At 59.5% G+C, this 11,970-nt stretch overlaps 2 protein-coding genes across 3 annotated transcripts in view; both read left to right on the forward strand.

The window, feature by feature from the left end:
- Positions 1–11,970, forward strand: part of COMMD4 (COMM domain containing 4) — a 107,552-nt gene that overhangs the window by 72,415 nt on the left and 23,167 nt on the right. The gene's annotated exons all lie outside the window — the stretch shown is intronic.
- Positions 189–6,605, forward strand: SNX33 (sorting nexin 33). Of its 2 annotated transcripts, XM_082060939.1 has the most exons (3): positions 189–2,878; positions 2,969–3,010; positions 4,691–6,605. In XM_082060939.1, the coding sequence occupies exons 1-3, from the start codon at positions 1,573–1,575 to the stop codon at positions 4,942–4,944; spliced, it is 1,602 nt and encodes a 533-aa protein (XP_081917065.1). In that variant the 5' UTR covers positions 189–1,572; the 3' UTR covers positions 4,945–6,605. The 2 variants fall into 2 exon arrangements, with proteins under 2 accessions (XP_081917065.1, XP_081917064.1); XM_082060938.1 differs by having other exon boundaries at positions 193–3,010.

Here is an 11,970-nt window from a genome sequence, read left to right on the forward strand (position 1 = left end):
GGTGGTGCCGCGGGCGCCACGCAGCGCCCCCTGGCGGCGAGGAGGCTCCGTGCCCCTACCGGACAGAAGCCGTGCCCCCCTCCCCGCCGTGACTCAGTTTCCCCTCCCGTCGGGAGTGGGGTGGGGACCGGGAAGCGACACTCGGGGCACGGGCGTGGGGGACATTCCGGGCAGAGACGCGGGGGACACCTCGGGCAGGGATGGAAGGGGCAGTGCAGGCAGGGACGCAGGGGACACTCTAGGCAGGGATGGAGGGAGACACGCCGTGCAGGGATGTAAAGGACACCCCGGGCAGGGATGCCCCGGAGGATTCCCGGTGAGGGACGCGGCAGCAGCCGGTGCCGGGAGCCCTGTCCCCGCGGGCCGGTCCGTGGCCGTGGGCGGGATCGGTGTCCCCAGGCCGGCTGCCTGCAGAGGGCAGCGTGCGACCTGCCGCGCCTCCCGTCCCCCCGCGGCTCCCGAGCTGCGAGCCGGGCAGCTCGGCGGTGCCGTGCGTCACGGGAGGCTGGCGGCCAGCCCCGACACCGGCCCCGACACCGACATCAGCATCGGCACCGCCACCAGCGCCGCCACCGGCACCGGCATCGGCACCGGCACCAGCTCCGCCACCGGGCAGCAGCACCGACATCGCGCAGCGGCTGCGGGCGCCGACACCGGAACCGGGCGGCGGTACCGAGAGCGGCCCTGGGGCTCCAAGCCCGGGCGGCAGTTGAGAGAGCGGCGCCCCCGACCCTTGCCCGGCCATGCGGTGAGGGCGGCCCGCCGGGTCCGCGGGGGGACGGGAGGCGCGGCCGGGCCGCGGCTGCGCTCGGTGCCCCGGTTCCCCCTCCCTCTGCCGCCCGCTCCCCGCTCCGCTGCGGCGGGGGCTGCCCCCGGCACCGGCCCGGTGCTGCCTGCGGGGCCCTTCCTCTCCGTCCTGCGTGAGATTTGCGGACTTCAGGAGATAAAACCAAAAACAAAACAAAAAAAACCCAACAACAACAACAAAAACAGCAAATCCCGGGAAAATCGGCCTGGAAAGGAATTGCAAAATCCCCGGGCCGGGATCACCGGGAGGTTGGGCTAGTTTGGGGTCGGTTCTCGGCGCTTTACCGGCACCCACGGATTAGCAGCTGCTGGTGGGAGGAAATCGGGGTGTTTTATCCATAGGAAGCCCGTGAAGAGTCACTTTGGATTTATTTCCTCACTGGCAGCCGGATCTTTTTCTCCCGGAAAGTGAAACCACGGGATCTGCGTCCCAGCAAGATAAGACCTGCGTGGACATGGCCGAGCCCAGCTCTTGGGCCGGCTGGAGTTTCCATCCCTGAGGAGTGAGGGAAATGCAGCTCGCTTGACTGGGGAATGTTGTTTTTAACCAGAGTGCTGGGACTGGGGGGGTTGCTTGGACATACAGACCTCAGCGTCACCTCGTAGGGAACTTCTTCTCCATCTTTTTTTTTTTTTCCCTGAGAAAGCAGCCAAGCCTTTTCCCACAGTGCGGGGCAGCCCCCGTGCCGAGCAAGTTTCAGTATCACCGGGGGGTTACTTTGGCTGCGAGGACTGAGTTACATTGTGGTCCCCCCGCCCAGGACCATGGCGTTGAAAGCCAGAGCGCTTTACAACTTCCAGAGTGAAAACAAAGAGGAGATCAGCATCCAGGAGAACGAGGAGCTCGTCATATTCAGCGAGAACTCCCTGGACGGGTGGTTACAGGGCCAAAACAGCCGCGGGGAGACCGGCCTCTTCCCTGCTTCCTACGTCGAGATCCTCCGCTCCCGGTCGGGCTCCAGCTATACAGACTGCTCCAGCAGCCCGGCCGGCTCCCCCAGGCACGACTCCTTCTACACAGCCACCCCCAACCCCAGCATATCCTACCAGGGCAGTTTTGAGGATGATGATGATGATGATTGGGATGACTGGGACGATGCTTGCACGGTGGTGGAGGAGCCCCGGAGCGCGCCGGGCACCAACGGGCACCCATCGCCCAACCTGCAGTACCCGACGGCGTACGGCCACCACCAGCACACTGGTTACCGGCCCAAGCCGGCGCTGGAGAGGCAGGACAGCATGAGCTCCTCCAAGAGGGGCAGTGTGGTGGGGAGGAACCTCAACCGCTTCTCCTGCTTTGTCCGTTCAGGGGTAGAAGCCTTCATCCTGGGCGACGTGCCCCTGATGTCCAAGATCGCTGAGGTGTACTGCATCGAGATGGGCTCCAAAGGTCCTCAGTGGAGGGCAAACCCCCACCCCTTCATCTGCTCTGTGGAGGACCCAACCAAGCAAACCAAGTTCAAGGGCATTAAAAGTTACATCTCCTACAAGCTGACCCCCAGCAACATCAACTCGCCTGTCTATCGGCGATACAAGCACTTTGACTGGCTCTACAACCGCCTCCTGCATAAGTTCACAGTCATCTCGGTGCCCCATCTGCCTGAGAAGCAGGCCACCGGGCGCTTCGAGGAGGACTTCATTGAGAAACGCAAGCGGCGGCTGATCCTCTGGATGGACCATATGACCAGCCACCCCGTCCTCTCCCAGTACGAGGGCTTCCAGCACTTCCTCTGCTGCCGTGACGAGAAGCAGTGGAAACTGGGCAAACGCCGGGCGGAGAAGGACGAGATGGTGGGCGCCAGCTTCCTCCTCACCATTCAGATCCCCACGGAGCACCAGGACCTGCAGGACGTGGAGGACCGCGTGGACACCTTCAAGGCCTTCAGCAAGAAGATGGAAGACAGCGTCCTGCAGCTGACCAATGTGGCCTCGGAGCTGGTGCGCAAGCATGTGGGGGGCTTCCGGAAGGAATTCCAGAAATTGGGCAATGCTTTCCAAGCCATCAGCCACTCCTTCTACATGGATCCCCCCTACAGCTCAGATGCCCTCAACAACGCCATCTCCCACACGGGCAAGACATACGAGACGGTGGGGGAGATGTTTGCCGAGCAGCCCAACAACGATCTATTCCTCATGCTGGACACTCTCTCTTTGTACCAAGGGCTCCTCTCCAACTTCCCAGACATCATCCACCTCCAGAAAGGTAAGGGTGGCTTCTTCTCCCCTGGTGATGACCTCTCCTGCGTGATGGCTCCACACGAGTGGGAGCAGCATGGGGAGCAGGATGGGGATGCAGTGAGGAGATGCAGTGCTGTGCAGTGATGACGATGAGATGGGGACCTGTTGGCACTGCTCCCTGGTCACCCCAGCCTGGGAGAAGCTGCTGGGGCTGTTGGGTCCAGGATCAGGTTTTGTCTCAAGTGATGCCTTGGACTCCCAAAGCACTGGCTCCGGGTGGACATGCTGAACCTTCTGGGCACAACCAGGGCCAAACTGCTAAACCCCTCTTGGGGTTTAGCAGCCCCAGGACATTGGGGCTCCTCATGTCCCCTTTGTCCCCTTGTGCTTGCAGGTCTCCTGGGTATTTGGGGGATCAGAAAGGAGGAGAAGGGGTGAGAAGCAACTGCTCTGCCCTTGCTGGGCGGGCAGCGGGCAGGCAGGGCTCCGTGTCCCTTGGCACCCCACAGTGGGGTGTGACACAGCTGGGGAGCTGGGTGTGGGAGCAGGGCCAAAGTCCTCGCACTCCTGGCCTCACTGCCCGCAGTGTGGAGGAGTCACCCATGCTAGCACCCCCAGATTTTGGGCGATAGGGAGTTTTTCCTGGGGTGAAACCAGGGCTATCCATGTCGGAGCATTTGGGGTGTCCGTGCATGGCACTGCATCCCCGGAGGGGGCTGGGAAGACGAAGAAGGAAGAGGAGGATGCGATCTGGCCCTGGCTGCTTCCTCGGCGTTCCCTCCCTGCGTTGTTTACGGCAGCGGGTGAAGAGGGGCTGGATCCCGTCCGGCAGCGAGGCCGCGGGGGCAGAGCGGAAGGCAGGATTTGGCCTCCAACCTTTGCTTCTTCCTCCTCCTCCTCTCCGCTGGGAGCGGGGCTGGCGCAGCAGGAGAACCGTCACCCCGGGACCCACGCTCCCGGCAAGGGGCAGGGAGAAGGGAAAAGAGCCCGGGAAGCTGTGGACTGGGTCCTGTTTTCAGGCAAACAGGCTCTGTGCTAATGAGAGGGGGAGGAATGCGGGGCTGGAGCCAGGCAGGATTCTTTCGAAACCAAGCTGTAAAAATAAATGGAAGGAGAAGGGAAAAAACTGGTGTCAGAGCATCAGCTGCCTCTGAGAGAGGGAGATGCTTTCCCAGCCAAAGTCCAGCTGGCATTGCAACCCTTCCTGCACCCCAACTCACCACCTCAGGGCTGGGGGCTCGCAGGGCTGCTCCTGACCCCCATCCATGGGGTGACATCAAACAGGCTTGGCTGGGGCCCTTGGCTATGGCAGCACATGGTGCCCTGTGTTAGCTTGGCACCCCAAACCTTGAGTCACACCCCTCCAGCAGCCCGGATCCCCAAAGCTCCTGCTAAATCTGAGGCTGATTGCCCAGGGGTGGGGCGGAAAAGGAGTTGAGGTGGTCAGAGTCTAGAGGAAAAAGGCTCCTGCTCTTTCTCTGTCTGGAGGAGAGGGATGAGGATTGATGGGCACGGGGAGGTGACAGCCCGGGAACATGCAGGTGCCTCCCTTATTAACGTGGGGGACTGCACCTCTGGCTGGGGGGGGCAGGCTGGTGTCTCGGCGATGGGAGCCACTGGCGCTGGTTGGAGGTGCCTGTGCCAGGGGAGGGGACAGAGGGACACACTGGTCTGTCAGCCTCTCACCCTCCCCCTGCCTTGGCAGGCGCCTTCGCGAAGGTGAAGGAGAGCCAGCGGATGAGTGACGAGGGCAGGATGGACCAGGAGGAGGCAGACGGGATCCGCAAGCGCTGCCGTGTGGTGGGCTTTGCCCTGCAAGCCGAGATGAACCACTTCCACGAGCGGCGCGTGGCTGACTTTAAGAGGATGATGCAGTCCTACTTGAAGCAGCAGATCATCTTCTACCAGCGTGTCAGCCAGCAGCTGGAGAAGACATTGCGCATGTACGACAACCTCTAACTCCTCTGCTTTGTGCCCTGCCGAAATCATGCACTTCTCTATCTGCAGCCTCACAGACCTGCTCTGCTTGTGATGGGCTGAGAACGAACGGGAACTTATGATGCTGGTGACCAAATACCTTCGGGCTTTCTCCCCGCTTCCCGGGCGGGCAGGCTGTGGTCCTGCGGGGAAGGGCTCACCCGTGGGCTGGCCGTGCCACCTCTGTCCCCGGGGACCTCCCACCCTGCTGCGGGTCTGGTGGGGACTCAGGGAGGCTCATAGGAGAGACAGATGTGAACGTACCGGTGCCACTATCTGCCCGGTGATTTTTAGCTTTCTGAACACCCATCCTCCTGGAGCAGAGAGGTGGGTACATCCCAGCCCGCTGGGAGAAGAAATCAAAAGCGGTCGACATTTTGCACACTAAAAGTTTTTCTGATGGGAAAAAGAGAAGAAAAAGATCTTTATTTGGAAGAGAATGATTTTTTTTTGTCACGAGATATTTTCAATATTTTCCATTTTTCGCAAACTTTCTGCAGCATTTTTACCAGTTTTTAAATAGATGCACAGAGGTGAAGGGAAATCTCTTTCTTGAGGATGGTTGTTGACTGGGAAAAGGGAGAAAAAAAGGAAAAAAGAAAAAGCCCCACAGCCTTTTCAATAAAATTGTTGGTAGAAAAAAACCCACCTTGTTCCCAGAGATGTCTGTGGAAAACAGAGCTGCTCCAGACTCCTGGGGACGGCTCTGCCTCTGAGCATCCCCCGGCTTCCAGCCAGCTTCCGAAAATCCCCTCCTGCGGGGGGCGGGGGCTGAGCACCGGGAGGGGGACCCGCACCAGCTGCCCTCCTGCTCTCCAGACAACGCACCGAGGGGCACATCCTGCCCCCCGTTGCCCCGCTCGGCAGGGCAGGACCCTGGGCAGCGTGCTGCTGCCTGGGGAGACAGCGGGGCTGGCACGGGGGCCGTGTTTTCGAAGGGAAATGGCTGGGATAAATCACAGCAAGGAAAGTTAGGGCCGGCTTGGCCCGGCTCCAGGGTTAAAATTAGCCCCGGCATGTGGGCCAGCAGGGTATTGTTAAAATAACAGCGGTGCTGGGAATGCGACGGGCTGCACTTCGTTCTCCCAGAGCCCCCCCAGGCCATGGGGACGAGCACGCCGAAATACAGCCAGAGCTGCCACACAGCCTCCAGCCAGGCAGGACGCGTCTCCTCCTGCATCCCACCACCCGGGCAGCCCCATCCGTCGTGGCCCAGTCCCTTGGGCTGTGTGTCCCTTCCCCCCGGTCCCCAGCAGCACAATGGCCCTGGGTCTGAGCCTGCCACCGCTGTCCCCGGGCGGGCAGCCAGCCTCCAGCACTGCAAGCAGCCTCCGGAGCCGTGCCGGCACCCAGCCGTGCCATCCCGGCTCCCCCGGCCCCGGCTCACTGCAGGGATGCCCTGTCTGGGATCCCCGTTCATGAGTCCCTGGGGTTTTCCAGAAACCTGTGGCCACCAGTGGATTTTGGAGAGTTTGGACATGGGGCAGGGGACAAGGGCCGGGGAGGGTGGGAGAGCCGATAGTGGTGTAAGGAGGCTGTGTGCAGCCCTGGTGAAGGCATTAATCCTCTTCAGAGACACCCTGATAAACACTTTCAGATTTGGGTCCCAAACCCAGGCTGGTCACACCCTTCGTGAAGACCGAATGCTGCAGAGAGCCGGCTCTGCTCATAAGGTGTGCTACCAGAGCAGGGACATGTCCCAGCACCCTGGGAGCTCATCCTCTGCTCCAGCATCCTGGCACAGGGATGGGGACAGGACAGGATCCCTGCAGGCTGAGTGCAGCCCCTCTGAAGGCTGTGCCTCAGTTTCCCCAAGGGTGAACCTGTGCTCTCTGCAGTCCTTCAGCACCCACAAAGATCTCCCTGCCCCATCATACACCCACGTCTGGACCACGCTCCCAGTGTTGTCTCAGCACAGCAAACTTATCAGCTGGGAGAACCTGCTTCCCATAGACATTCCTGTCGCTGCCCTGTGCTGCCTGGCAGCAAATGGCTGGGGCCCTCCTTGCCCACAGGCAGATGTTTCGGGGTCTGCCTTGGCTGGGTAGGGGGCTCAAGCATCCTCCTGCTGCCCACCGCATAACTGACAGCATCCTGCTGCAGTTTGGAGGATGGAACCAGCTGCACTGCTGCTCCAAGCCCAGCAGCTGCTGGGTGGGCACCCTGGGGTGTGGGGTGGCAGCATGGAGGTGTTCTGGGGGTGCAGGCAGTGCTCCCCATTCCCCAGCGGTTTCGGTTGCTGCCCTTAGCCGGGACACAGGCTGTTCCCTGCTCCTGCTCAGGGTGGTGGCAAGAAAAAACCCCGGGGTGTGCAGGGCTGAGAGGAAATGCCGGGAACATGGGGCAGGTCCGCTTCCTCCTGCTGCTGCTGCTTCCCAAGGTTGCTCTTGTGTGGGAAAGCCAAGGCCACAGCATCACCATGAGTGACAGCCGGTGGGGAGGTGGCAGCAGCAACTGGTGCATCGTCCCTGGGAAGGTCCTGTCTCTGCCTCTGCTCTGGCCGGTGGCTTCCAGGAGCTCTTGTCTTCCTCCCTCCCTTTGAGCCTTTCCCCACCATGGAAAGAAAATCCGGCATTCTTGGTCTGACCCCTGGGACACCAGGGTTTGTATGCGGGCTGGGCCAGCAGGCAGTGGGGACAATCCAGATCCAGCGCATCTGCATGTACCCCCTGGAGCAGCAAGGCTCAGCTCAGTGGGATGAGCCACCTCCACAGCCAGACCAATCCTCTGTCACCCTGCCATGCATCCCCTCCACGTTGGCCCAGGGTGGGTGCTCTGGGGTGGGAGGACCCGCTCTGGGGTGCAGAAGCAGCTGTGGGGAGCAGCTGGAGGATGAAGGATGGGGATGTGCAGGGTGCTTCAGGGACAAGTGGAGCTGCTGATCAGAGGCTCACCAGGCACACGGATACCTCACCAGCCCTGAGTGCTCCATAATCCAGGATCAGACACTGAAGCAGCCCAGCACCCCAACTTGGCTCCTCCCCACAGCAAAGGGGAGTGGGGGTGCAGGTCCCAGCAGGGCAGCCGGGCAGGATCAGACCTGCCTCTTAGCAAGCGCTGGAGAGTCATGGCTGAATCGTGGAGCAGAGTCACAGCTGAATTGTGGAGCAGAGTCACGGCTGAAACAGGGAGCAGAATCACGGCTACTGGTCAGGCCTGGCAGCAGCTCCGGGGCTCCACATGCAGAGGATGGAGCTGAATGGGATTTTGCTGCCTGAAATGGTCCCATCCAGCCCCAGCCCTGCTGCACGGGGAGGCAGATGAGCGTGTGCTTGCCTGGAGGAGCAAGACCAGACAGATGCACATGGGAGGGCACCAGCACGGAGCAGCAGCAAAGCCAGGGCAGAGAGAGAGAGCTCACACTGCCATCTCCGATCTTTTAAACACAGCACTTCTCAAATATTTCCGAAGCGTGACCCCGAGCGGGCTCCCCCAGGCAAGGGAGCGAGCAGCACCTGGTTCCCTGGCTGTGGCTATAAATGCCACCTTCTGCTCCCAGCCCAGAGCAGTTCTGAGGAGATGGCAGCCCCTGTGCTGGGGGACTGAGCCAGGGTTTGCCAGCCCTGCCCGTTCCCCTCATGGATAACCCCCCTCCGGTCCCCGGAGGCGCTGAGCCGGGGAGGTAGGTTCTGTGCGGCCGGGGAGCTGCGTCTCTGGGCGTGTTGTTTTTGCAGGAGGGGTGGAGAGTCCGGGCTCCGGGATGTGGTTGTCCCTCTGTCATTGTCTGCCTTGGAGTTGCTGGGTGTGGAAGGCGAGGCCAGGCTCCATCTGGCTCGGATTTAAATCAGCAGCCTGGCTGGAGAGCCACAGCAGTTGCCTGCGGATGCTCTCTGGTGTCCAATTCCTCATCTCTTCATCCTTTCCTCTGCCTGCCAGCGTCCCTCTGGCCCTTCAGATTAAATTCCTGTGCTCCATCTCAGGTGGGCAAGGCAGTGGGGGCGATACCTGGCTCCTGGGGACAGCACTGTCCCTGCATGGGCTTGCTGTGAGGTTCCACCAGGGTGACGTGCCTGCAGCTTGCTGCCAGTGGAGCCTGTTCTGCAGGCTGTGGGCATGGCCGGCCAGAATCGGGCAGGCAGGGAGGGGGACACCTCCCAGGGTCATCTTATGATTAATAGACTCCACAAAGCCATGAGCAAGGATAGATCTCTTGAGACTCAACAAGCAGAGTAATTCGCTAAACTCAGGAGGGAAGCTTTGGATCTAGGTGTACCTCCATGTATATTAAAATATCCATGGATTACTGCACGTGTGTGTGTGTGACTTACACATTTGTATGTACGTTTTACCCATGTACCTGTGTGCCTGTCTACGTGTGTGTGATCTGATTTAGCCCTTTGAGTACAGTGTGACCCTTGCCATTTTCAAATCTGTAATCAAGTCACTATTTTGATTATAACCAATCCCATTTAATTGCTTTAAATCACTTTAGTAATCAGCTGTCAATTATGAGTTATTAGAAATCCTATATTAAACTTATGATCTACCTCAGTACATTTCAAATTACTGCTAAATCAAAGCCATGTAAAAAATCCTTCCATGACAGCCAGCCTGAGCTCTAGCTCAGTTTCCCATGTGGGGCAGCTCCCAGGAGAACCTGGCCACCCCTGGTCAGGTCCTTCATCTGCTTTGGGAGGGAGAGGTGTCTCCCCAGGCAGGCTCTCCTAGAGACCTCTCCTCATCACCTGCCATCCAGGAGCACAACCTGTGCCCCCTGCAGAGACCACAGCATGTTTCTCTTGGCTCCCAGCAACACCCAGAGCCTCTGCTGGGGCTGCTGAGAGCTGCCACGGACGGTTGAGATGGGGACAATGACGTGGGAGCCCTGGGACCACTCTTGGCCTCCCCAAAACAGCGCAGAGCTGCCTGTGTGAACTTGGAGTTCATGCACTTGCTGTGCCTCTGTCTCCAGGAGCAATGTGGACAACATTGTCACAAGGTCCTGCAGCCTGTGATGACAAGGACCTCCTGTTGTGGTAGTCCGCAGCAGCGGAGGAGTTTGGAGACTGTGGCCACAATGCTTGTGTGGATCCTCGTCCTGTGTGCAGGGCTTGGACGTGCTGGCCTGAAGCCTGTCTGGGGACAAAGCCTCTGGTTTGTTGAACCCCTGCATTTGCATGGCTGAGGCTTCTGGGGAGGGTTTCAAAGTCAACTGATCCTATCTGCCCTGGGTGGATGCTGAAAGAAACCTGTTTTGCCTATTATTTATTTGCATTTGAATAGGTGCCTGGAAACTGGCTCATGTCACCAGACCTGTGCCAGACTCTCCTCCTGCTGTGCGTCCATCCCCACCTGCCAGCTCTGGTGTCCCCAGATCCTGCTGAGGGCTGGTAACATGATGCCAGTCTTGGTTTTAACCCAGGAGAGGTTTTGGACCAGCGAGGCTGCCTTCTCCCTCAGCTGTGCCATGGTGCTGATGCCTTTGTCTCTGCTGATCTGAGCTCAAATTGGGGCATTAATCCCAGCACCAGGCTGAAATTCCAGCAGGGCTGCAGGGACTTCCGATGGATCCTGCCCTGGTATCCAGCTGTGGGGGCTTCCCAGCAGGGGAGGAGAAACTCCCTGCTTCTGGGGCTTGGAGAAGGAAAGAGTGACTTCTAATTAAGAACAAAATAGAAGTGAAACTCACAGGTATTTTTGCCAATTGTGAGCCCCCATGTCACTGCGCTGGTAACCAGGTAAGCAGTCACTGAGAAGTTTTTATCCAGGTGGTCAACTCGAGGTGTCTGGAAGTGGCACAGTGGACAAGGGACACCAGCTATCAAGTCCTCCTCACACCTTCTGGGTGGCTCTACTTGGTGATGTCCTTGCTTTTGAGGTGCCTTTTCCTACCAATTAGGAGGTGGTGGCATGTATGGTCTCTCGTCTCCATCCTGTCACACCTCTGTGAGTCACTGTGGCTCCCTCACTGTCTTTTGTCTTCATATCTGGGTGTCTTCTGACTCCTGCCCTGCTTTCTGCCACTCCACATTTTCCCTTAGTGACATGAGGGTAGGAGGTGGAGGATGGATGTAGGTGTGAGACACTTGGGGAAACACCAGTGGCTGGAGGTGCAGGAGGAGGTGGGGAGGTGTTGGGGGGAGACCTGGCAGCTGCTCCCCGGGAGCAGGGCATGTGAGTTCATGGGCACAGCTGTGCACATCTGGCCCGAGTGGGGGAGAGGAACAGCACATCTGGCAGAGCAGCTGTAAGCACCTTCCCTAAACCTTTGCAAGCTTTGTAACCAGCTCGGCATGGAGGGGTGCAGCCCAGGTCCTGTCACCCCCAAAACCCCCAAGATCCAAATGGTTCTGGCCCAAATTGGGGTGATGAGGGAGGGGCTACAGCTCTGTGTGAGCAGGCAGCTTTACTGCCATGTCCTGGCTGGGTGCAAAGCCCGTGGGGCTCCAGGTAAGGCAGCAATGCTGCACCAGCTCCCGGCACAGGGAAGCCAAAGGGCTTGTTTAGGCTGTGGTTTAACTCTGCTCCCCCAGACCCACAGCTCTTCCCCAGGAGGGTGGCTGGAGATGGGCAGCACCAGGCTGGGCTGGATCCTGCCCCTGCCATCCTGCTGCAAACCCCCAACAACCCCAGCGGAGCCATTGGCTTTGTTCGGGGTTTAAACTCCTCCAGCAGAGCTCGGCCCTGCAGAGCCGCGATCTGCGCCGGCGTTTTCCAGGTTACTGCCTGTCCTCCCCTGACCTCGGGAAGTGGATGTTTCCCAGCAGCAGGAATACAACCGCAAGCCTTAAAAATAACCTGCCTTGCTTTCAATGCTCCCCACAAAATAGGCCACGTTCCTTCTATTTAATCCCTGGGCACGAGGCGAAAATCATTTGAAAGGAAAACATGTCGGATGCTTCCAGGGGGGGCCCTCGGTGGGTGCCACCAGCTTCCCCACAAAACCCCATCCCGTGCTGGGGGGTGTGCACTTAGCAAAGAGAATAATAAACGTGCTTGAATGGGATGGGGAAGCGGGGACTGGGGCACATGCGGGGTGGGGGGACGGGGCTGCCTGCTTGCACCCCA

This window comes from Streptopelia decaocto, assembly GCF_964273445.1.
Source record: "Streptopelia decaocto genome assembly, chromosome: 9".
In the NCBI taxonomy this organism is placed as follows: Eukaryota; Metazoa; Chordata; class Aves; order Columbiformes; family Columbidae; genus Streptopelia; species Streptopelia decaocto.

What these genes read in the sequence shown, in the direction of transcription:
- SNX33 (XM_082060938.1), top strand. Translation starts at nt 1,573, where the DNA reads ATGGCGTTGAAAGCCAGAGCGCTTTACAACTTCCAGAGTGAAAACAAA. An exon ending in CATCATCCACCTCCAGAAAG is followed by an intron (nt 3,011 to 4,690) that starts GTAAGGGTGGCT and finishes CTGCCTTGGCAG; the next exon opens with GCGCCTTCGCGAAGGTGAAG.